The sequence below is a fragment of the Daldinia caldariorum genome (assembly GCF_022478825.1).
Source record: "Daldinia caldariorum strain CBS 122874 unplaced genomic scaffold F4812scaffold_15, whole genome shotgun sequence".
Taxonomy (NCBI): domain Eukaryota; kingdom Fungi; phylum Ascomycota; class Sordariomycetes; order Xylariales; family Hypoxylaceae; genus Daldinia; species Daldinia caldariorum.
Genome location: NW_025953051.1, coordinates 299,537 through 319,324, shown reverse-complemented (window position 1 = coordinate 319,324; position 19,788 = coordinate 299,537). Strand labels below are relative to the sequence as shown.

The 19,788-nt window shown below is 47.1% G+C and overlaps 6 protein-coding genes across 6 annotated transcripts; 2 read left to right on the top strand and 4 right to left on the bottom strand.

The window, feature by feature from the left end:
• The first annotated feature begins 737 nt into the window (after window positions 1-737).
• On the top strand, window positions 738-4,236 carry F4812DRAFT_119294 (transcription initiation protein). Its single transcript, XM_047929444.1, has 2 exons — window positions 738-1,081; window positions 1,187-4,236. The coding sequence occupies exons 1-2, from the start codon at window positions 827-829 to the stop codon at window positions 4,040-4,042; spliced, it is 3,111 nt and encodes a 1,036-aa protein (XP_047787684.1). The 5' UTR covers window positions 738-826; the 3' UTR covers window positions 4,043-4,236.
• Window positions 4,237-5,614: 1,378 nt separating this feature from the next.
• F4812DRAFT_452339 (uncharacterized protein) lies at window positions 5,615-7,747 on the bottom strand (the record flags this gene model as incomplete). Its single annotated transcript, XM_047936335.1, has 4 exons — window positions 5,615-6,252; window positions 6,315-6,604; window positions 6,654-7,337; window positions 7,395-7,747. 4 exons carry the CDS (start codon window positions 7,745-7,747, stop codon window positions 5,615-5,617), a joined length of 1,965 nt encoding a protein of 654 aa, XP_047787683.1.
• Window positions 7,748-10,074: 2,327 nt separating this feature from the next.
• On the bottom strand, window positions 10,075-12,118 carry F4812DRAFT_119236 (monooxygenase). Its single transcript, XM_047929443.1, has one exon. It carries the CDS (start codon window positions 11,705-11,707, stop codon window positions 10,364-10,366), a length of 1,344 nt encoding a protein of 447 aa, XP_047787682.1. The 5' UTR covers window positions 11,708-12,118; the 3' UTR covers window positions 10,075-10,363.
• A 1,670-nt stretch (window positions 12,119-13,788) lies between these two features.
• F4812DRAFT_461675 (uncharacterized protein) lies at window positions 13,789-14,271 on the top strand (the record flags this gene model as incomplete). Its single annotated transcript, XM_047937908.1, has 1 exon — window positions 13,789-14,271. One exon carries the CDS (start codon window positions 13,789-13,791, stop codon window positions 14,269-14,271), a length of 483 nt encoding a protein of 160 aa, XP_047787681.1.
• A 307-nt stretch (window positions 14,272-14,578) lies between these two features.
• F4812DRAFT_438425 (glycoside hydrolase family 61 protein) lies at window positions 14,579-15,791 on the bottom strand. Its single transcript, XM_047934998.1, has 3 exons — window positions 15,514-15,791; window positions 15,362-15,451; window positions 14,579-15,292 (listed from the first exon to the last, which is right to left on the bottom strand). Exons 1-3 carry the CDS (start codon window positions 15,563-15,565, stop codon window positions 14,742-14,744), a joined length of 693 nt encoding a protein of 230 aa, XP_047787680.1. The 5' UTR covers window positions 15,566-15,791; the 3' UTR covers window positions 14,579-14,741.
• A 3,039-nt stretch (window positions 15,792-18,830) lies between these two features.
• Window positions 18,831-19,547, bottom strand: F4812DRAFT_461672 (uncharacterized protein; the record flags this gene model as incomplete). The annotated part of the gene is made up of 1 exon (XM_047937907.1): window positions 18,831-19,547. The coding sequence occupies one exon, from the start codon at window positions 19,545-19,547 to the stop codon at window positions 18,831-18,833; it is 717 nt and encodes a 238-aa protein (XP_047787679.1).
• Between the last annotated feature and the right edge of the window lie 241 nt (window positions 19,548-19,788).

The window sequence follows — 19,788 nt, the reverse complement described above, 5'->3', positions numbered from 1 at the left end:
TTTATCATTAACTTAATCCTGCTATATTAGTTCCTTTATTTACACCAATACTACTTAAACCTACTTTTTACCCCGTTTTTTTTGGCTATTTATCCCCCCCCCCCCCCCCCCCCCCCAAAAAAAATACTGTTATGTAGAAAGAAATTCAAGAATTATTCTGATACTATCTTTCATGATGTATACCTAAAGTACTAGAATCACTTGCTAAGTAGGATTTTTAAAACAATTTTAATATTTGAATTTGTATAGCCAGCTCATAGCGCCAACCTTATAATACATAATCGTACTACAAACTTGTTCTACGCTTAGAAAAAAAATACGGTCCTCTTCAAAAAGGAAAAGGCCATATTGTTACTTTATTTTTCGATGTCCTCCGATTTTATCATTTCATATCATTACAACATTGCCTTTGATCGAACAACAAAAAAATGATGGTTAAATACCAGGTTAACTCACAATCACCATTAGTTGCCTAGCCACATCTCCCCCCTCCAAAAAAAGAAAAAAAAAGAAAATTCATCATTGGCCAGTCGACAGCTACGGCTAAGCCTCATCAGGATTGGCGTAATTGAAGCTTCCATTCTCCAGAATTATCCCAGAGATTTAGTACGTTTCTGCAGGTTGCGGCTGCAGCAGTTAAACGTGTAAAAGAAACCATCTGTCGCGTTCAACCGTTCAACGTCCAACGTTCAACGTTCAATCCTTCATCAACTTTAATTCATCTTTCACATCTTCTTCTCTTTTCCTTTCATTTCCTTTACAAATTCTACCTCCATTCCAAAACATTTACACGTGTTAATATATCCCCTTAATACTTCCAACCAATATGAGTGACCCTCGCGACCACGATCTCGAGTCCGAGGACGAAGATGACTTCCATCCTGCACCCGCTGACCTGAGCGACGAGGAAGGACAGGATGACCAGCCAAAACAACAATTACGGAAATCCTCGCCTCCTCGCAATGAAGGTGATAATGAAGAGGATGAAGAAGATGAAGACGCCGAGGATGACGCTGGCAGAAATGACGATGAAGAGGAGGACGAAGAAGAAGAAGACGATGAAGAGGACGAGGAGATTCAGGTAAGCATTTTTCCATTCATCCCATATCCTGCTATTACCTTCGTCATGCATTTATTATCTTTACACACCATCGGAATCAATATCTAACTCAATTTCTACTTGAAGGGCCATCGTCGCAAGCGTCGTCGCGATAGACGAAACGCCTTCATCGATATCGAAGCTGAGGTCGATGACGAAGATGAGGGCGAAGATGACGAAGAAGCCGCTGAAGAGAATGAGGGATTTATTGAACACGAGGAAGCCGGCGATTTCGGCGAGCAGAGTCGACTAGATGACGATCGACGACACCGTGAGCTCGACCGACAGCGAGATGCCATTACACAGGAAGATCTAGAGCGCGCGGCTGAAGGCTACGTACGCAAATATGGAAACCGCCGCACTGCTAGGGGCATGGGCGACTCGGCCATTATCCCCCAGCGGCTACTCGTGCCTAGTGTTGATGACCCTGGTATCTGGGGTGTGCGATGCAAAGAAGGCAAGGAGCGCGAAGTAGTCCAAGCCATTACGAAGAGGATAGCCGAACGCTGGAACACAAAAGATCAGCTAGCCGTCACCAGTGTCTTCGAGCGAGGTGGTCCTAACTCCATCTTGAAGGGCCTTATCTACGTCGAAGCCCCCCGACAGACCGACGTAATGTTAGCGCTCGAGGACATGATGAACGTATATCCTCGTACCAAAATGCTTCTTGTCGACATCAAAGAACGACCTGATCTATTGAGAGTTCAGAAGACCCCTACACTAGAGCCTGGTGCTTGGGTACGACTCCGCCGGCCTGCTAAACACGCTGGTGATCTGGCGCAGGTTCTCGATATCACGGAGAATGGCCTCGATGCTAGAGTGCGCTTCATCCCCAGGCTGGACTATGGACTACGAGACGAATCGATACCCTTGACTGCTGACAAGAAACGAAGGCGGCCTGTTGTAGGCCCACGACCTCCTCAGCGGCTATTTAGCGAAGTGGAAGCGAGGAAGAGGCACCCACGCACGCTCCAGTATAGCAGTCAAACTAACACCTGGAACTACAACGGCGATGAATTCGAGAAGGGCTTCCAGGTCAAGGATATCAAAATTCAGCATTTGGTTGTTAGCGATGTAAACCCAACGCTGGAAGAGGTCACAAGATTTGCCTCTGGAGGTGAAGACGGAGTTGAGAACATCGATCTCAAATCTCTCGCCGCCAGTCTCAAGGACAGTAATGCAAATGTCGCATATCTGCCCGGCGATGTAGTAGAGGTATACGAAGGCGAACAGAAAGGTGTAGTTGGTAAAGCTACAAATGTTCAGGCGGATATTGTCACAATTTCAGTCACAGAAGGAGATCTAGTTGGGCAGACCATTGAGGTACCTACGAAAGGCCTTCGCAAGCGATTCCGAACTGGTGACCACGTTAAAGTCATCGGTGGTAGTCGATATCGTGACGAGGTCGGTATGGTGGTGAACATTTCCGAAGATCGTGTCACCCTCTTGACTGACCAGACGACTACCGAAATTACCGTATTCAGTAAGGATCTCAGAGAGGCCAGTGATATCGGTGGCCAAGGATCCTTAGGTCAATACTCGTTACTTGACTTAGTCCAGCTCGATCCCATGACTGTAGGCTGCATTGTCAAGGTCGACCGAGAGACGTTGGTGGTATTAGATCAGAATGGCGATACGAGACAAGTTATGCCCTCACAAATCGCGAACAAACTACCAAAGCGAAAGCTCGCTGTGGCTGCCGATCGCAACGGATCCGAGATCAGGCCCGATGATGTGGTTAAGGAGTATGGCGGCATGGGTCGGCAAGGAAAGATTGTTCATATCCACCGCACTTATGTGTTCTGTCATACGAACGCTACCACAGAAAACGCCGGTATCTTTGTATCCAAGGTTAATAATGTCTCCACGATTTCAGCGAAGGGAGGCCGCGTCAATGCCGGCAGCTCTGGGCCGGATTTAACGGTCATGAATCCTGCGAGGAAATTGAGCCCCAATGGTGATAGGAACAACATGCCACCCCCCAAAGCGACATTCGGGCGTGATAAGCTAATCGGCCAAACCGTTACGATTAGAAAGGGAGGCTACAAGGGCGTGCTTGGTCGTGTCAAAGATACCACAGACACTCACGCTCGTGTGGAAATGCACAGCAAGGGTAAAGTCATCAGCGTATTGAAGAGCGATATTACGGTCCGCGATAGTATTACTGGGCGTGAAATCAAAAACTATGACACACGCCGCCCTGGTCAAGGAGGACTTCCTGGAAGACCTGCTCAAGGAAACTCGGACTGGAGCGGGGGTCGCACTCCTGTGGGTGGAGCCTCATCACGAACTCCTGCCTGGAAGACGCCGTCTGCTGGAGCCAGTGGTGGACGCACCCCAGCGTGGAGTAAAGGTGGCGACGGCGGGCGAACGCCAGCGTGGGCAGATGGTTCTCGCACAGTCAATCCTTACGATGGTAGCAAAACTTCTTACGGTTCCGGAAGCCGCACACCTGCCTGGTCTTCAGGCGCCAAAACACCAGCACCTGACCACTTTAGTCACGGATCTAAGACACCTGCGTACGGTGGTAGTAGCGGTGACAACTGGGGTTCCAAAACACCTTACGGCGCTTCTGCGGCCACTCCGGGAGCCAGCGGAAACGATACTTGGGGCTACACCCCTGGTGCAAGCGGATCGTCAAACGCTTACGATGCGCCAACTCCCGGCGCTGGTCTTCTAGGTGCTCCTACGCCCGGTGCCATGAATGCCCCAACCCCTGGTGCCTACAACGCGCCTACTCCTGGCGCTATGAATGCACCCACTCCCGGCGCCGCGTGGCAAGGTGGATGGGGAGCTGACTCTGCACCCACTCCTGCTGCGGCTGCCCCAACACCAGCAGCAAGCGGTTTTGCCTCCTCAAGCGGGTATTACGGAGCACCTACCCCCGGTGCTTACAACGCAGAAACACCGGCAGCAGGCCCCCGATACACTGATGACGACTAGATTTTTCAGGGTGGTTATTACAAAAGGAAAGCTACGGATTAGTGGAGATGGCATGGAGTTCGCAAAGATATGTTGCTTTGTTTTTTTGAGACTCAGTACCTTGTATGTACTATTAGGACAATCGTAGTCTTTCCCAATTGATGATTGCATTTCAGGACGCCGAGGTATCGCTCTTTGGTTTTTGTGCAGTAGCTTGATTTGGGCACTTTTGGTGTTACGTGCAGTTGTGTACCTAACCTAAGGTATGGCATATTGTACATTTATGCTCAGATAGCTAAAGATTAACGATAGCGTACACGGTATTATCTCCCAAAATGCCACTCTAGTCTAAATACCTAAGATTAATTACTCCGCTCGTGTTGGGAATGTTCGGTTTGACGTGTGCTCATGTCTTTCCCACCCGAATCCCTTTCCGCCACTTGTCGTCTACGTAATTCAGAGTTCATTCGTGAACGCAATAGGGGGGGAGGGGGCGTTCGACAATACTGGCGACTCTTCGAAGTCCGTTTCAGCCGTGTAGACGGGATATCTGATCGAGACGCACCGTTGAGACGATTGCCCGGGAGTGGTCAGCTAACAAGAAAGGGAGTTAGTTGGTTGTTTGTGTGTATCCTACGGTCTGGTCTGGGTAGGAGATAATAACCAGTAAACAGGTAATCTAAGGGTCATGGGATTAATACATATTGATGTTTCTTATCTGGACACTTCGGTGGGAAGTTAGAATGGGATAAACCTGTGTTGAAAGCGGCGCTGGGGAGCCACGACTGTGGGCGGAGATCGTGTGTGATGTGGATGTGGATGTGTAATATCCGAGTTATCGATGGCACTTATGCTACTATCGCCAGGGAGAGTTGGTCACGCTGGTGATCTTTGCGAAGTAGGTTTTAAAATCAGGGGTTGTATTTCTCAGAGCTAGGTAGCGCTGTAGGGGAAGCTTTTGTGCGAGAGAACTGGTGGTGAGGGTTGTAGGGTCTTTGTGATATGAGGTATACTGATATTTGATATTCCAATCCATGTTAACCAAGAGAAATATCAATATATTCAATGTGTGGTAGATTTCGTCTTGCTCCTTTTTTTCTATTACGCTTTGGCAAAGTTTTATGCTAGGTATCTTAGTTCATTTATACAAGTTTCTAAGTCTAGGTACAACTGGAAGAAGACTATTTTAAGTACCAGATGAAATTCGCTTGCTGTAGGTAGAGATCCTTGAATTGAGGTAATTTTGTAATGTAGGAAAAACAAAGGAAGACAAAAGTTGAAATTTTTAGCTGTTTTTAAAGAGAGTTTAGAACCACCCTATCTATCCCAATCATCATATCCACCTGGTCTTGACATAAAGGACCGTTATTCATAGCAGACACCAGCTATGAATATAGTGTCAAGCAAATCCCCATGACATAAGGAAAAACCTTTAAATGCGAAGCCGAGCATTTAAAATCCACCCCTCAATACCTTTTAAGCTAGAACGTGATATTTGTTGAATATGGCGTAGTCCGTAAGTCTGTTGAAAAGGCCATGATGCCTGAAAAGTAGGACTACTGAATAAGTCCCAGGAATGTGGTAGGGTCGCTTTTAGTTTTGTTCGTTTTGTTGTATATAAGAAAGGTCCGTATTCTCGGTATCTATATGTAGCGGATACTCGAACCCAGCCCAACTGTTGCTCATATTACCATAAGACCAATGATACTCGGCTTGGTCTAACACCAGAGCTTGAGAAGGACCAGGCATGGGATTGGGCGGGATCCTGGCTAGTTGATTCGCTCCGTATCCGGGAAAATTCGGTGGCCCATAACTCATTGCTGGTGACATCTGTGGTTGAAGCATCATATACTGAGGCTGGGGCTCTCTTATAAGCATTGGTTGACTGTTCTGCCTGGTCATCTTTGGGACTGGCATATGTCGTTGGACTACGCTCGTCAAGTTTGGATTACCGATAACGGGAGTTGAAGGCATGGTGATTTGGGTTGCTGTCTGGCCGCTAGATGAAGAATTCTCTAAGGAAGGTGTCTCGTTCACACTCATGTGGATATTGTAAGCCATTTGAGCCAACGAGTTTATACGGCTTTTCATCAACACCTCTTGTCCTTGGACAAACTGGATATTACCTGAAATAGTTCCGTGGTCCAGGAATCGTTGGAACAGGTTCGCAAAAACCTGAGTGCTTGCCGGCGCTGGTAATGACCTAATGCCTATCGTGGTCCGTTCAGCCCCTAGCAAAAAGGTTAGACTTATAACCGGATATTGTACCGCTGCTTTCCGCGAGAAAACCCACAAGGGTGTGGAGGACGAGTCTTTCCTGGGTAAATTGTGTCCCAAATGTTGAACCATTTCTCAACTTCTGAAATCTTCTGCCTCTTTCTGCCTCCGCTTCTATCCAGCAGTGTCCATTGCTCCATGTTTATGCCCGAGTTGCTTTCGGAGCTTCCCACGGCACATGACTCCAACTGCTGACGATGTTTTCTTAGGTCAGAGACACTGTCTTCGATAGGTTTCCCTTTCCCCGAGAAATTCTTATAGCAACGCTCACACTGGATTAGCAGATGCTTCCGTTTAATATGCTCCCTCGATAATAGTTAGTTCATTTTCTTCGGTATTTACCACGGGTCCTCACTTTAAACGTTGGATCGTCTTGTATCCTGACTCGCATACTCTGTATTGGTCCCCAGTCATAGGGTTGCTGCAAAACCGACGCGGATCGGATTTATTGAAAGGGCAAGCATATCGCCCTCTCTGCTCGCCTGATATTGAACCATCGTCGTGGTTTTCAGGAGAACCACCTCCTTCCCCCTCCTCCCTTTCGCCTTCTCCATCATCAGAGCCTCTTCTTCTCGCATCTGAGAATCGCTGCTTCTTGCGGGACTGAGAAGATCTCTGGCCTGCGCTAGAATTCGCAAACGATTGGCGCGAATTCTCCCCCGACCCAGGTGATGCTTGGCAGGTAACGACTCCTTTTTGCCAACCTCCAATTCTCCGCGCTTCGCTATGGACACGGTCTCTATGCAATTCCATAATCAGCGATGCAGCAAAGTCCAGGTCGGGAACATTCATCAACACCGCAGTATCGATCTTGTCGGGCTCGCCACCCCATTCGTCGTCGTCCGAATCGAAATCGTCGTCTTCGAATTCGCTGCTAAATTCCTCGTCTACAATTTGACTAGATGTGCTTGGGTGTTCTAAGGATGAGTCGTTTTCGTCGTTGTCGTCAGATAATATCCGTCTTGCATCTGCGTTTCTCGCATCATCGTGATAGTCGCTACCCATTGTTTCTGTGAGTATTGGTCTGAGATATCTTAAACTTGCAAAATTAACGATAGAAAGTGTTAGATGGGATAGAGGGATAAAAGCAACTCACAGCGCCTCTGGGAGACGGGGTGGGTTATGGGCTTCGTCGTCGCTATCGGGTGATCTCCCACATCGGTCGGTCACGTTCAATTCCGGTTCTACAAACAGGTCATCCTTGAAGGAAGCTGGACTTGCTTCCGAGTACACAGCCGAGTTTTGATCCCAGCAAACACTTTCGACCGTACTTGGACTGTCAGACCTGGTTGACAGTGCGCCTATGCGGTGAAGCGAGTTGGGATTTGGGCCTTTAATGAGGTCAATGTCGGCATTGGCTCCGGATTCATCCTGTGTGTGTAAGTTCTTGTTAGCTTTTTCATGCGGTGAGCAGAGAAGCATCACTTCTCGTGCCGTAGACGATTCCATAGCGACTGCTTCTACCAATAGAGAGAGCAGTTGTGGTATAATTCAATATGCACAGTAGTCATAGCTTCCTGGTCGACTTCACAGATCATCTCGTTTCCGCAGCTATCGACGAGCCTTGCTAGATGGTGATCAAAATAATAAGCAACTGTATTATGATCTCTAGACACCATGCTTTGTTGGCCTGGGTAGAGAATAAAGGCCAGCGAGGGATTAAATCACAAGATAGGCTATGGCAGGGGTAAAATCATGAGCTGACAACCAGAGCCTGACGCATTTGCGCGAGAGCCTTTCCTGCTGCGCAGACGAGTGGCAAACTCCTACACAAAAATGCACTTTTGGCCTGGTCATACAGGCAAGTCCCACCAATAAATTCGATCCGTGTCAATACCAACCCGATGCTTTAATCCTACACCGCAACACTTAACGACGCAAATGCGCTGCATTCAGTACTGGCACTAAGAAGACATTAACATAAAACAGTTTCGACATAGGGTAATCTGAAGAAGTCGATTTCTTTGACGCGTGGGCTTACTGTAGTATCCCGACTAACATTTCCATACGGAATGTTCCCGAATATCTTAGGTACCTACGCTTGACGCGCGCGCAGGGTATGATGGTAGGGTATCGTGGTGTTACACAAGACCACATCCTTCACGTGGGTTCAGGACGACTTTAGACTCTAGGATAGTTTCACATGACTTAAGCAGTGGGCAATAAAATCGTTAAACTCTTGTCGGTGAAGATATCGACTTGCCTCTTGCTCATGAATCCGAGGTATCTGTTTAGACTGGACTACGGCGTATTCTCAACATATGCGCAGATAACTTCAAGGTTGATCACATTACCTTATCACATTACCTTTTATCCCGTAGGGTGGCAAATAGGGTGAGAAGTAGGTGGAATCGTAATATAAAACACCCTTAGACACTATCGCGTATAACTTATTGGAAGGGATCAAGGAGAGTCCACTTGAGAGTAGGAGGGTGATCACATGGAACGAAATACGCAATACAATAATACGTTAATTATACGCATTTATGATAAACAAAAAGCTACGATTATTGCCCCTTTCGATTAGTTAAAGAATGTTCCAATATCACTTATAAAATAGGGTGTTAAGCATAGACCATACTACCCGTTCCTTGGTATTACATGTACCCTTAGGTAGGTAGACAATGGCGGCGTATTAGATGGAAATACGCATGCGAAATATAGTTGAGTCATCAACACAGATTTCAAGCACACAATAATGCGGTTCAAGTTAAGGGTAGCTATACAACGGCGAGTTTTGCCTTAGTTTTTCTCAATTATCTTCGCATCTGCGCGGGATTCGCCATGGTCCGTTCGCCATTGACTAGCCGTGTTTTTAACACTCAAGTGCGAAGTTGAACATGAAGCACACCGGAACAATTGCGAATATTGATTTGAAGAGGGGTTAAAGTAAGTAGGATAGACCGTAAAATGAGTCGCACAAATGTCCATAGTTAAGGTACTCTTAGTACCGTTGAGAATGTCTATATATTTGGCATCATTATCTTGGTGCCTTATTTCTGAACTTCCAACTTCCAACTTCCAACTCAAACCCTCTTCTTTTCAAACAAATCTCAATATTGAAGCAAATCATCAAAGCAAATCATCAGAACTCCAATAAAGTTTCTATTTCTCTTCACGAAGCCAAGATGAGCAACGCTATTAAGACAACCGGCAATAACTCCACTAAGGAGGGCGACGACCAGACCTCCTCTGGCGACCCTGGTAAGTGGCATTCACAGTCAATTACTAGGAGGATTTAACTAACAAATTGGTAGGCTATGGAAAGTAAATTTTACTTTACCAGAGTTTATACCCAGAGTTGAAGATGGCGTGACGCAGTTTCTCATGCTTTACCCTCATACTCCAGGACGGTGGTGGAGATATAAAAATGCCAATGGCCTACGATCGACGACAACATGGCTTGACTTATAGGGTATAAGCATCTCATCACATGAATGGGTAGATACTTGTATATGTTACGGGCTGGAACCCGAAAGACACAGAAACAACTTCGTTGTTATGGGTGGAACTTCAACCTACCTGGTTGAGGGAGTTCGTGGCTATACATACAGAAAGTATTCTTTATTCTAGATGTCTCATCTGGAACTCTAACGACTTGCCTATTATGATTATGGCTTACCAGTTTATAATATAATTGACTATAATTACACATACTGCTGCGTTCTTGTCAGGTGACTAACCGTAACGAAGTGAAAGACTATGAAAGAAGTTGACTGCAAGATAGCCCAATTAACGCACCCTTTTCTTTTACTAGGTACCTAGATACTGTATATGAAGGCCTCAAAGCACGTCATAATCTCAGAATGAACTGAGATCTGTTGGTATTATTTAATGTTCATACACCGTTTATGCAGCTCTTCCCAAGTATCTAGCTGCGTGCATCAGCAACAAGTCGGCTGACCAGAAAGTGTAGTGGTAAGAAGTAGCTGAGCGACAGGTTATCAAATTCAGAACAAGGAGGTGTTAAAGCTTTCTAGTAATATCAATATCATCGTAACTCGTTATTCTTCACATGGTATATAAATGCGTTTACTAATCGGTATCATACTGTCATGCCTTATTTCAGGGGAAAAACTTGTTCTTTGGACGCTTGAGACCCAGGTGCTCTCGTAGAGTCGTCCCTTCGTAATCCTTACGGAAGATGCCTCGTCTCTGCAGCTCCGGAATCAAGCGTTCAACCACATCATCAAGACCTTGCGGTAAGAAAGGGAAGACAACATTGAAGCCATCTGAGCCTTCCTCTATAAGCCACTGCTCCATCTCATCAGCCACTGTCTGCACCGTTCCGACAAATGCCAGACCAGAATATCCTCCATATCTCTGCGCAAGTTGGCGGACAGTAAGACCTTCTGTAGCCGCAAGTTTCAATACGCTTTCCCGACTCGATTTGCTTGCATTGGTCTCTGGAAGCTCCGTTGGTAGAGGGCCGTCTGGATCTAAGTTGGAGACGTCGTAGCCAAGCGAGATAGAAAGCGAGGCGATAGAGCTCTCATAATGCACAAGACTGTCTAGCTTTAGCCGCTTAGCCTGAGCTTCTTCAACCGTGTCGCCGATGATTATAAACGCTGCAGGTAGTAACTTGATATCATCAGGAGACCGGCCCACAGCAGCAAGTCGGCCCTTAACGTCCTTGAAAAACTCTTTGCCCGCCTCGAGATTTCGCGGTGCGCAGAATACCACCTCCGCCGTCTCGGCAGCGAGCTGCTTGCCGGGTTCCGATGCGCCGGCTTGCACGATCACCGGCCACCCCTGCGGCGGACGCGCAATGTTCAACGGGCCCCTCACGTGGAGCTCAGCTCCGTGATGGTCCAGAACGTGCAGACGTTCGGGATCAAAGAAAATGCCGCTTTCGGCGTCGCGTATAAATGCGTCGTCGGCGAAGCTGTCCCAAAGGCCCGTAACTACGTCGTAGAATTCGCGGGCCCGCGCATAGCGCTCGCTGTGCTCTTTATGCGCATCCTGGCCGAAGTTGCGCGCCGAATCCGGGTTAGCCGTCGTGACGATGTTCCAGCCGGCGCGGCCTCCGCTCAGATGGTCGAGCGATGCGAAGCGCCTGGCGATATGGTAGGGCGCATCATACGTCGTCGAGGCGGTAGCAACGAGACCGATGCGCTCGGTCACCGCGGCCAGACTCGATAGCAAAGTAAACGGCTCGAAAGATGTGACGGTATGACTACGCCGGAGCGCCTCGATCGGCATGTTTAATACGGCCAGATGGTCGGCCATGAAGAATGCGTCAAACTTGGCGGCTTCTAACTTCTGCGCAAACGACTTGATATGCTGAAAGTTGAAGTTGGCGTCGGGATAGGCACCGGGATATCGCCATGCTCCCGTGTGCAAGCTCACGGGGCGCATAAAAGCGCCGAGATGAAGCTGCTTCTTCTTCTGTTGCTGTTGTTCGGCCATGGTCTCTTATTCGTTTCTCTCTTCCTACGGACTTACAAGATTCCTTTCTGCGGCGGGGACGCACCGTTTCTTCTACGTTATAAGGTGGGCTCCGGCCCGCCCGGATCGTCTTATACATCATGAGATGTCGCCATCACTGAGGGGTATGGCGAGAGATCCGGGAAGCCAACCCCAAAGCCCGATAGACAGGTGCTACATAAATTGGTGACAGTCGGACTTAGTCATTGCCTTCGATATCAGTATTGACTTATAAATCAAGTAAGATGTCGGCTGCTGGAATAAACCATTCGAGGGTTACTACGTCAATTCCATTCGCGAATTTGGTATCATTTACCGCCATGACTGACTCCTTGAATGTGACGCTTATCAAAGAAAGTCTCCGACCGGACGGTTTCGACTAGTCTTGCCGCTCTCACATCTACACCGACGCAACAGCTTCATGATGAGAGGTCTCTATATGGATTACGGAAAGAGTGATTTGAAATCATATGCTATGTTATCTTCACCATTTTTCAATATGTAATCCAATAAAGGAGGAATGATGAAATGAAAAGAAAAGAAAGGAGGAGAGATAAAAGTTCCCGTCATTAGGTGCCGAGGGCTCCAGAGCAGCGGCAAATAAAACGGAATCTTAATGCAATGGATATATATATGGCCATGGTATTCTCAGAATATTATTATACCGGCGTCGCGATAATCTTGGCGGCGCTCTGCGATTGAGAAAGATATTTGGAGTCGTACTGACGAGTGAGAGTGCGTATTTTGAATCCGCCTGTCGGATAGCAAAATGTAACTCTATCATGGATAAGTACCTGGTATCTATCAAAATAGTACGACAAATACACGAAATGTTGATATCGTCGAACCTACCTCGTCTTGAATATATGCCTTAAAACGTGGGTTTGCCCATGGATGGTAAGCCTGGTTTTCACTTCGCATAAAATTCGACATACGAACTTGCAAGATTTCGGCTTCTATGGAGTAGCTAAGGGGTTGCCAGGACATGTACCCTGCCAGTTTTCGCTAGCCAGGGACGCTGGGAGGACTGTAAGTGGAGCTGGGTTCCCTTCGCTTTTAACTAACCGCTTTACCCCTTGTTTACCCCTGTTAGACTTCAGACGACATGAACTCATGGAGACTCGAGAGAAGCCCCCTCTTTCAGTTCTATCGTTGCAATATTTCTCTTCTCTAACCGAGCTATCTTCGGTCGATATTCCTTTTCAATCTTTAAAGGGTACATTAGGAGGTACCTGGGCTAATGCTCAATTTCTTATTAACTCCCTGCTATTGACTATTGCATTGCAACTCTAGGTGGTACTATTCTATGCCCGTTCTATTCTTCTACCTCTTTAATTGTAATAATAGACTCTTGATATACGCAAAAAAAAATTAAAAAAAAATGGAACCGTGCGTTTCTTTAATTCTAAGATTCCCACTTGAGAGGAGCCTCATAACGGAGGCTAGACGAACCCGAGATAGCCGTCCGGACACGGGCAAAACCCATCATTATCACTTCCATTATTGAAGGATCTTTCAGGGTATCGCAAATACGTCCGGTACCATTTCAGGTGTTCGTCTCCTTGGCGCTGTCGGGTCCTACTTCGCAGACCCGGCTTGCGATACCAAATCTTAAGTTGAAAAAGGAGACATGGGTTTCAGCCAAGACATTTTTTGGCCTTCTTCACGCAAAGCGCGTTGCACAACCAACTTGACTAGCACAAGCGTGCCTGTTTAGGTCCGTTTACGAGGCTTCAGCCCCCGGCTACGGTCACCAACGAGATGGGTTGAGCGCCCCAGAAAAGTTGAAAGATGATTTTCCGGATCTTATGGAAATCGAGTCGTATAAGATCTACGGCTTCCCGCCGATACGTTTCTCATGATTCTTTTCTTCCCCATCCCATTCTTTAAACATCAACAGCCAGTTTCTATACCTTCTTTCTTCTCCAACAGCTGTGCTGTTCCTTTCCATCACTCGTATTCGTTTCATTTCGCAAGTCGAATAAAAAAAAACAGTTAGCCAGTCGTTGACGACTTTGTATAATTCGACATTTTATAATACACCCTACCACACCAAATTCATCATGCGTTTCTCTATCGCTCTCATCGCGGCCTTTGCTGCTTTCGTTCAGGCCGGCGTCTTCACCAAGCAGACCTACAATGACATCTCGATCTCGGGAGGTGTTGCCGGTAACGCAGAGGAAGAGGCCCTCTCCGTCTTCAGCGCGCTGGACATGAACAACCTCGCCGCCGCCGACAAGGCCGACCTCGACTTCCTCAACTCGGTCAACCAGATCTGCAACAAAGCTGAGACGGAGGCATTCAACCCTGCCATCGAAGCTGCCTCCGGCGACGCTGCCAAGGCTCTCCAGCGCGGCAAGATAAAGAACAAGGTCCTCAAGCTCGAGGCCACCATCATCCGCCTAAAGATCCAGCAGGCCCAAGGAAAGAATGTCTCAGCCCAAATGGCCAAGGAGTTGAAGAAGCTCAACAACAACATCAAGCAAGACGAGGACGAGGCCGGCCAGCCGTCGACCGCCCTGTCCTTCGATGCCAGCACCAAATAAGCTATCGAAATGAGACCTGATGTCCGGAGAGGAGGAGATACCCTAATTTTGGTTTGGCATGAAGGCCCATCTGCGATTCTGTTCATGGGCAAGGGGGTGGAAATGTATGAATACGAGTATGGACTTTAATTCTCGATACCGAAGGGAAGAAACACAATAATACCTGTTGATCTAATAACTCCGTGTTTGATCTCGTGACTAGATGTTCGTGCATGAATTGTTCCTCTTGCGTAAAATTCTATATCATTTCTGTCATTTCTGTTATTGCAATCTATCTTTCACATGCAAAACAAAACTCTAGGTGAGGATAGTAGCAAGCATCAAATGTCATAATTGCTCTTACATCTGAACCAAGTAAAGATTTTACGTAGTAATAAATTCGAGACATCTACTTAAGTTCCTAGGTAGCTCTGTACTAACTGACCTATAGCATTACTCGCTTCCTATACCATCCCTTCTCCAACCTCCATTTAGCAAGTGAAGACAGCAGGGCCGGGAGCGGTGTAAGAGGTGGGAACCGGGTAGTAGATGTTGATGAGCAGGCCGGGATCGGTAGCCTTGTAAGCGCCAGGGAACGAGACGAGGTTCGTCGGGGTCTTGCTGCCGCCGCCGGTGACAGTGAGCTGGCCGCACGAGATGTACAGCTGGGCGCCGCCGGTCGAGCCCGCCGAGTGCAGCGCGATGTGCTCGACGCGGAGCAGGTAGTCGCCGGCGGGGATGCACGACGGGATCTTGGTCGTCACCTGCTTGGCGCCCTCGCTGGGCCAGGTCAGCCCGCTCGGCGAGATGTTCGGCCCCTGCGAGAAGATCTTGAACCACACCGCGCCCGAGCCGTCCCACGAGTCCGCCGTCTGGCCTGCGGGTACCTTCGCCATGTAGAACTGCAGCGTCCCCGGGTGCGAGACCGAGCCGTCGGCCGTGAAGCCGACGGTGGATCCGGCTGCTACGGTCATGGTCTTGGCGCCCTCGTTGCCCGGTGCGAGCTGGTAGCAGCGTAACTGCTCAGAGCTGACGTCGGTCACTACACATCGTCGCGTTAGTCGGAATTATTTGAGATGGCTTTTAGATGTGGTGGATATCTAGTACGGACCTGGTCCATTGCTCTGGTAGTTCGTCGTCTTCCTCACATATTCCCACTTGTTGGTAGCGGCACCGTTTGCAATCAGTGCTGGGAAGGTATCTGGGGATGGGACGTTAGTCACTCTACAACAAATTCATTAAATCTCTATTCAGTTGGCTTACAGTGAGCCTCGACGGCAGCCACAAGGGCAAGGATAGCGGCAACAGCCTTCATTGTCTCAAGATATTGAAGTGTAGGTTGACGGTTACTGCTGTTGATAACTGGTCAAACTCCTTGGCTCTAGTATGGCAATCCTTAAAGATCGGCGGCGTTAGATTTATATATAGCAAAATGCCAAAGGGCCACGCGTCGTACTGCTGTTCTTGGATCCATCTTCACTTTCTATAGATTTCTAAAACAAGCACAGAGGAAGTAATTAATTCCTACATTAGCGAATGATCGAACCATGCTCAATGACGACCTAACATCTTGGGACGCGGCGAGATGCCTACCGAGCGGATAAAGGTCCTCCGGGTAAATAATACTCACCCCTGCATATCTCACCCACAACAAATCAGCTTCCTCAGCTTAATTGAAGTCGACGGGAGGTATATGAAGGCATGAAGCCTTGGAAACCAGACGTGCAGGCTACATTTTGTGGGGTAAGGCGTTGAGTCCACCGGACCAGGATCTCGGAGTGTAGGAGTAGCATTTTACTTAGGGGATAGACTGCGTGCCTTCGACACAAAAGCCGGACCAATGTCCCGACTCTGAGCTACACATTAGGGATATGCACAATATTTGCGGGCTAGTATTTGTCAGTGTAGTAGCAATAAACGGACCGAAGTCAAAGACGTTAGACTGCCTCGTCACTTCGGGCAGATGGCTGCTCCGTCGTGTTCCACTGGGGGCTCACGAGAGCTTCGGATTCCTGGATTTTCTAGATTTAGAAAAGCCAATGCACTCAATTATGTAAAGGAATAGAGCTGAGTTGCAGCTTACCTAGCCCATAAATAGAATTGTAGAAATTGGATGTGTTTGTAACACGTCTTGCCCTTCGAACGCATAGGTAAATGTATAACTTGATATTCACAAGCCAAACTTACCGTGCCCAAGATCTTCAGCCAATGTCTTGAAGCTCTATTCATATTCTTAGTATTCTCTATATACTTCACTAGGATACTTCAGAACCTCTACCTTGAGCTAATTACCTGTTAGATAGCCGAAGAATGAAGCTGCATGCTATGAAAGAGATCATGGCTTGAAGGACTTTGAAGGTCTATGACTTAAGCATTGTCTTAAAAGAACTTGGCACGATTGTGATTTTTCAAAGACAGTCAATCATACATGGAGGATAGAGAATAACTATTGTAGAAAAGAGAACTTCATTAACAATAAGTACAATAGCCTTTGTTGTGATTAGCTGTTTAGGCCTAAGCCGTCAAAGCGAAAGACCAACAATCCCACGAATTGATGGAACACAATGGCTATTGTCTTTAAGGCTGTCGGGGAAAGTATAAGAACTCGTCTGGATTACACCGTTGATTTGAATTTTCTCATCATCACAACAGCTACAGCTTTAATATCGGCTTCTTTGGTTGACAGGATCAACCATTCACACGCACTTCTACACCGGGGGAATCTCATCAACCATTTCTAACTTTTACTCATACCTTTTACTTACCCTTCAAATCTTCAAACCGCCCATCATGTGCTGGCACCCGGAACAGCTCTTCGCCTGCGCACACCGCCACGCCTATTCCAGTCAGCTGGTCGCATGCCCCTTGGTTGCCACCTACGGCCGATGCCCGCTTGTCACTCCCATGGATGCCCCGGACTCTCACACGTTCCGCGTCAATGAGAAGTGCCATAGCTGTAGGCGAAAGTAAGTATGAGTTCAGGTAATTAGAAATGGTTACAGAGGTAATATGCCCTTACTCCATCGGTAATGGTTCACTTCCCCTTTCCTATAATCGCAGAGCGAAGGAGTAGAGATAGCGTGATGATAGAAAGTAGATATTAAGCTATGTATAATAAAACAAATACCTTTTAAAAACATCTCGCACAAGCTCTTGCAATCGTTTCATCGTGATTGATATGAGATTCCACCACCTTGGAACAACAGACACTATGGATAAAGTCGTGAAAGCCGTTGTTTTGGAAGTTTGATCTAGCTTGGCACGGCTCCCATTTTCTATAGCATATTAGTACTAGAGTCAAATATCCGCTACTAACCCAACATCAAGACCTACCAAGATGGCTTGGTCGGCACAAAAGCTTTGATGTTTTATGCCATGGGCTCGTGAAAAGTATATAAATAGGGGGCCTTGCACTATCCAAAGCCCTTCCCAAATTCCTTGCCTGTCTCTCAAACACACACCCCCAGGTTTATGGAACTTGTCATCCTGATTATTGCCCTATTCCACAGGAATAATTTTCAGAAACATACAGCGATTTTAATAACGCCACATAATCACCTCCTTCTTTCAACATCATTCGTACCGAGCACCTAAAGCACCCCTTATAAATATTACAACATGGAAACCCGCAGCCAAACAGAAGCAGCAGCTTTAAAATGGGTATCTTTACCCGTGGAGATCCGCGTCATGATTTTGGAGGCGGTTACATCCCAGAAGCATCCCCGATTGCATCCTTTGGCGTCTGTATACAGCAAATGGGAGTATCCCGTCCCGACGACTTCGAACGTATTGTTTCAACAGAAGAAACGCAATTCACTCACAACATCTGCCTCGATTTTAAGTTAGGTAGGTACCTATAATGTTTCTCGTGACGTTGCCTCGAATTAAAGTAGTCAACCTTCTCCATTATCCCTCGACAACTCTGCAATTTATCAGCGCGGTTGGACTGAGCCTGTTGCTCACGCACCTCTAATGTTAAGAAATAGCCCCTATTTTATTCTCTTTCAATGCCAAAAAAAGAACTTTCTAAATACTCTTAAGAAATCGTCAATATTTAAGGTTTACTTGGCGCGGAACATGGCACCTAGGGTTGACTCCGCGCATTGTTCAGTTCTGGCAACCCGTCGTCCCAAAGGACTCATGATATCGTCAACTTCAACTGAAGATTCAGTACTTTTGAATGACTACGAGATCACATGAAGATACTATCTACTATTTAGAAGCACCCTGCCAAGTTGTTTCTCTCGCGTCACTTTGAAAAATCAGGACGGAAGCGTTGAGTTTGGTATAGATAGGAGGTACCTATCTATCTGGCATCTTAGGTAATGTAGCGATGAAATTGTAGCTAATTTTAATGATTGCCGTATTCTCACTTTGCCATGAACTTTTACAGCTTGTGACTTGACTCGGACCATTAACACGATGGGGGAAGAAATCAATACTAATATGTCCAACTTGGTCTCTACTCCACCCCCTTTCCCCGTCAATGTGCGGAAACAAAAAGTAAATAGACGTTACTAAAACATAAACATAGCGTATATTACTATAACTAAACATATCGTATGCCTTCAAGTGCACTATCACAATAATAAAGATCCGCCATCAAGACTCTCCGGGCTCTCCCACTCGTAGCTAGCATTATCCAACGACCAGACCCGCGAGCCGCGCCTGTTCATATTCCACCTACCTCCCACCGGCACCGGCACCGGCACGCCGCCCCCAAAGCTGAGAAGCATGGCCTCGAGTTCATTTAGGTTATCGTCGAGCTCGAAGACTTTGCGAGTCAGATTTAAGTAGTTGTCTTCTAGCTCTCGATACTTCCTGCACGTACCGGCACTCCAGTCCGAGCGAGCAGTATTATACAGCCACTCGCGCGCGTTGTTGTACCGCTGCTTCGCCGTGTAGAGCTCGCCACGTAGTTCGTAACTACATTCTAGTAGCTCTTGGTGCTTTTCAGCTACTCTCGCCTTCATTACGGAGTTGAACTTGCCTCCTCGGCGTAGGGTATGTATCGTGGGGATGAGGCTCCACTGGTCTTCCCCGTCGCTATCAGAGCTCTCGTCGTCAGTACTTTTGCAACCAAGGTGTGTAAGCATCCTCTCGTGGAACTGTTTAAATCTGTCTTTGAGCGAGGCGCTCCTCTCGCGTCTCTTATCGAGTGGTGCCTGTTCGTCTTCAAAAAGCCTTCTACGCCTCTTCGGAATAGGCTGCGACTTAGATCGCTGTCTAGACGGCTTCACAAATATCAACTCGTGTGATCCATAGATCTCCCTCTGCAGCGAGGAAATCTGGCTCATAGTCAAATGCACATTTGATAGGCCACTCGAGTGTGACCTGTACAATATTAAAACATGAAAGATTACTCGTAGAATTGTTTGCTCCAAGAGTATAAATATCATTGGGTCAAAATGTTGAGTAGTATCTTTATTCGACCGTAAACACAAAGACGGTGCTTTTACAATTGATTGTGGTTTGTGTGTTTCAAAGATCGATTGTACGACGTGCTAAAGTTGACAATGCAGTCGACCTTTGCCTCGA

Coding starts and splice junctions, on each gene's coding strand:
- F4812DRAFT_119294 (XM_047929444.1), top strand. CDS start 827: ATGAGTGACCCTCGCGACCACGATCTCGAGTCCGAGGACGAAGATGAC. Junction 1,082..1,186: donor AAGAGGACGAGGAGATTCAG/GTAAGCATTTTT, acceptor TTCTACTTGAAG/GGCCATCGTCGCAAGCGTCG.
- F4812DRAFT_119236 (XM_047929443.1), bottom strand. CDS start 11,707: ATGGCCGAACAACAGCAACAGAAGAAGAAGCAGCTTCATCTCGGCGCT.
- F4812DRAFT_438425 (XM_047934998.1), bottom strand. CDS start 15,565: ATGAAGGCTGTTGCCGCTATCCTTGCCCTTGTGGCTGCCGTCGAGGCT. Junction 15,452..15,513: donor GGCTGCCGTCGAGGCTCACT/GTAAGCCAACTG, acceptor TCCCATCCCCAG/ATACCTTCCCAGCACTGATT. Junction 15,293..15,361: donor CTACCAGAGCAATGGACCAG/GTCCGTACTAGA, acceptor GACGATGTGTAG/TGACCGACGTCAGCTCTGAG.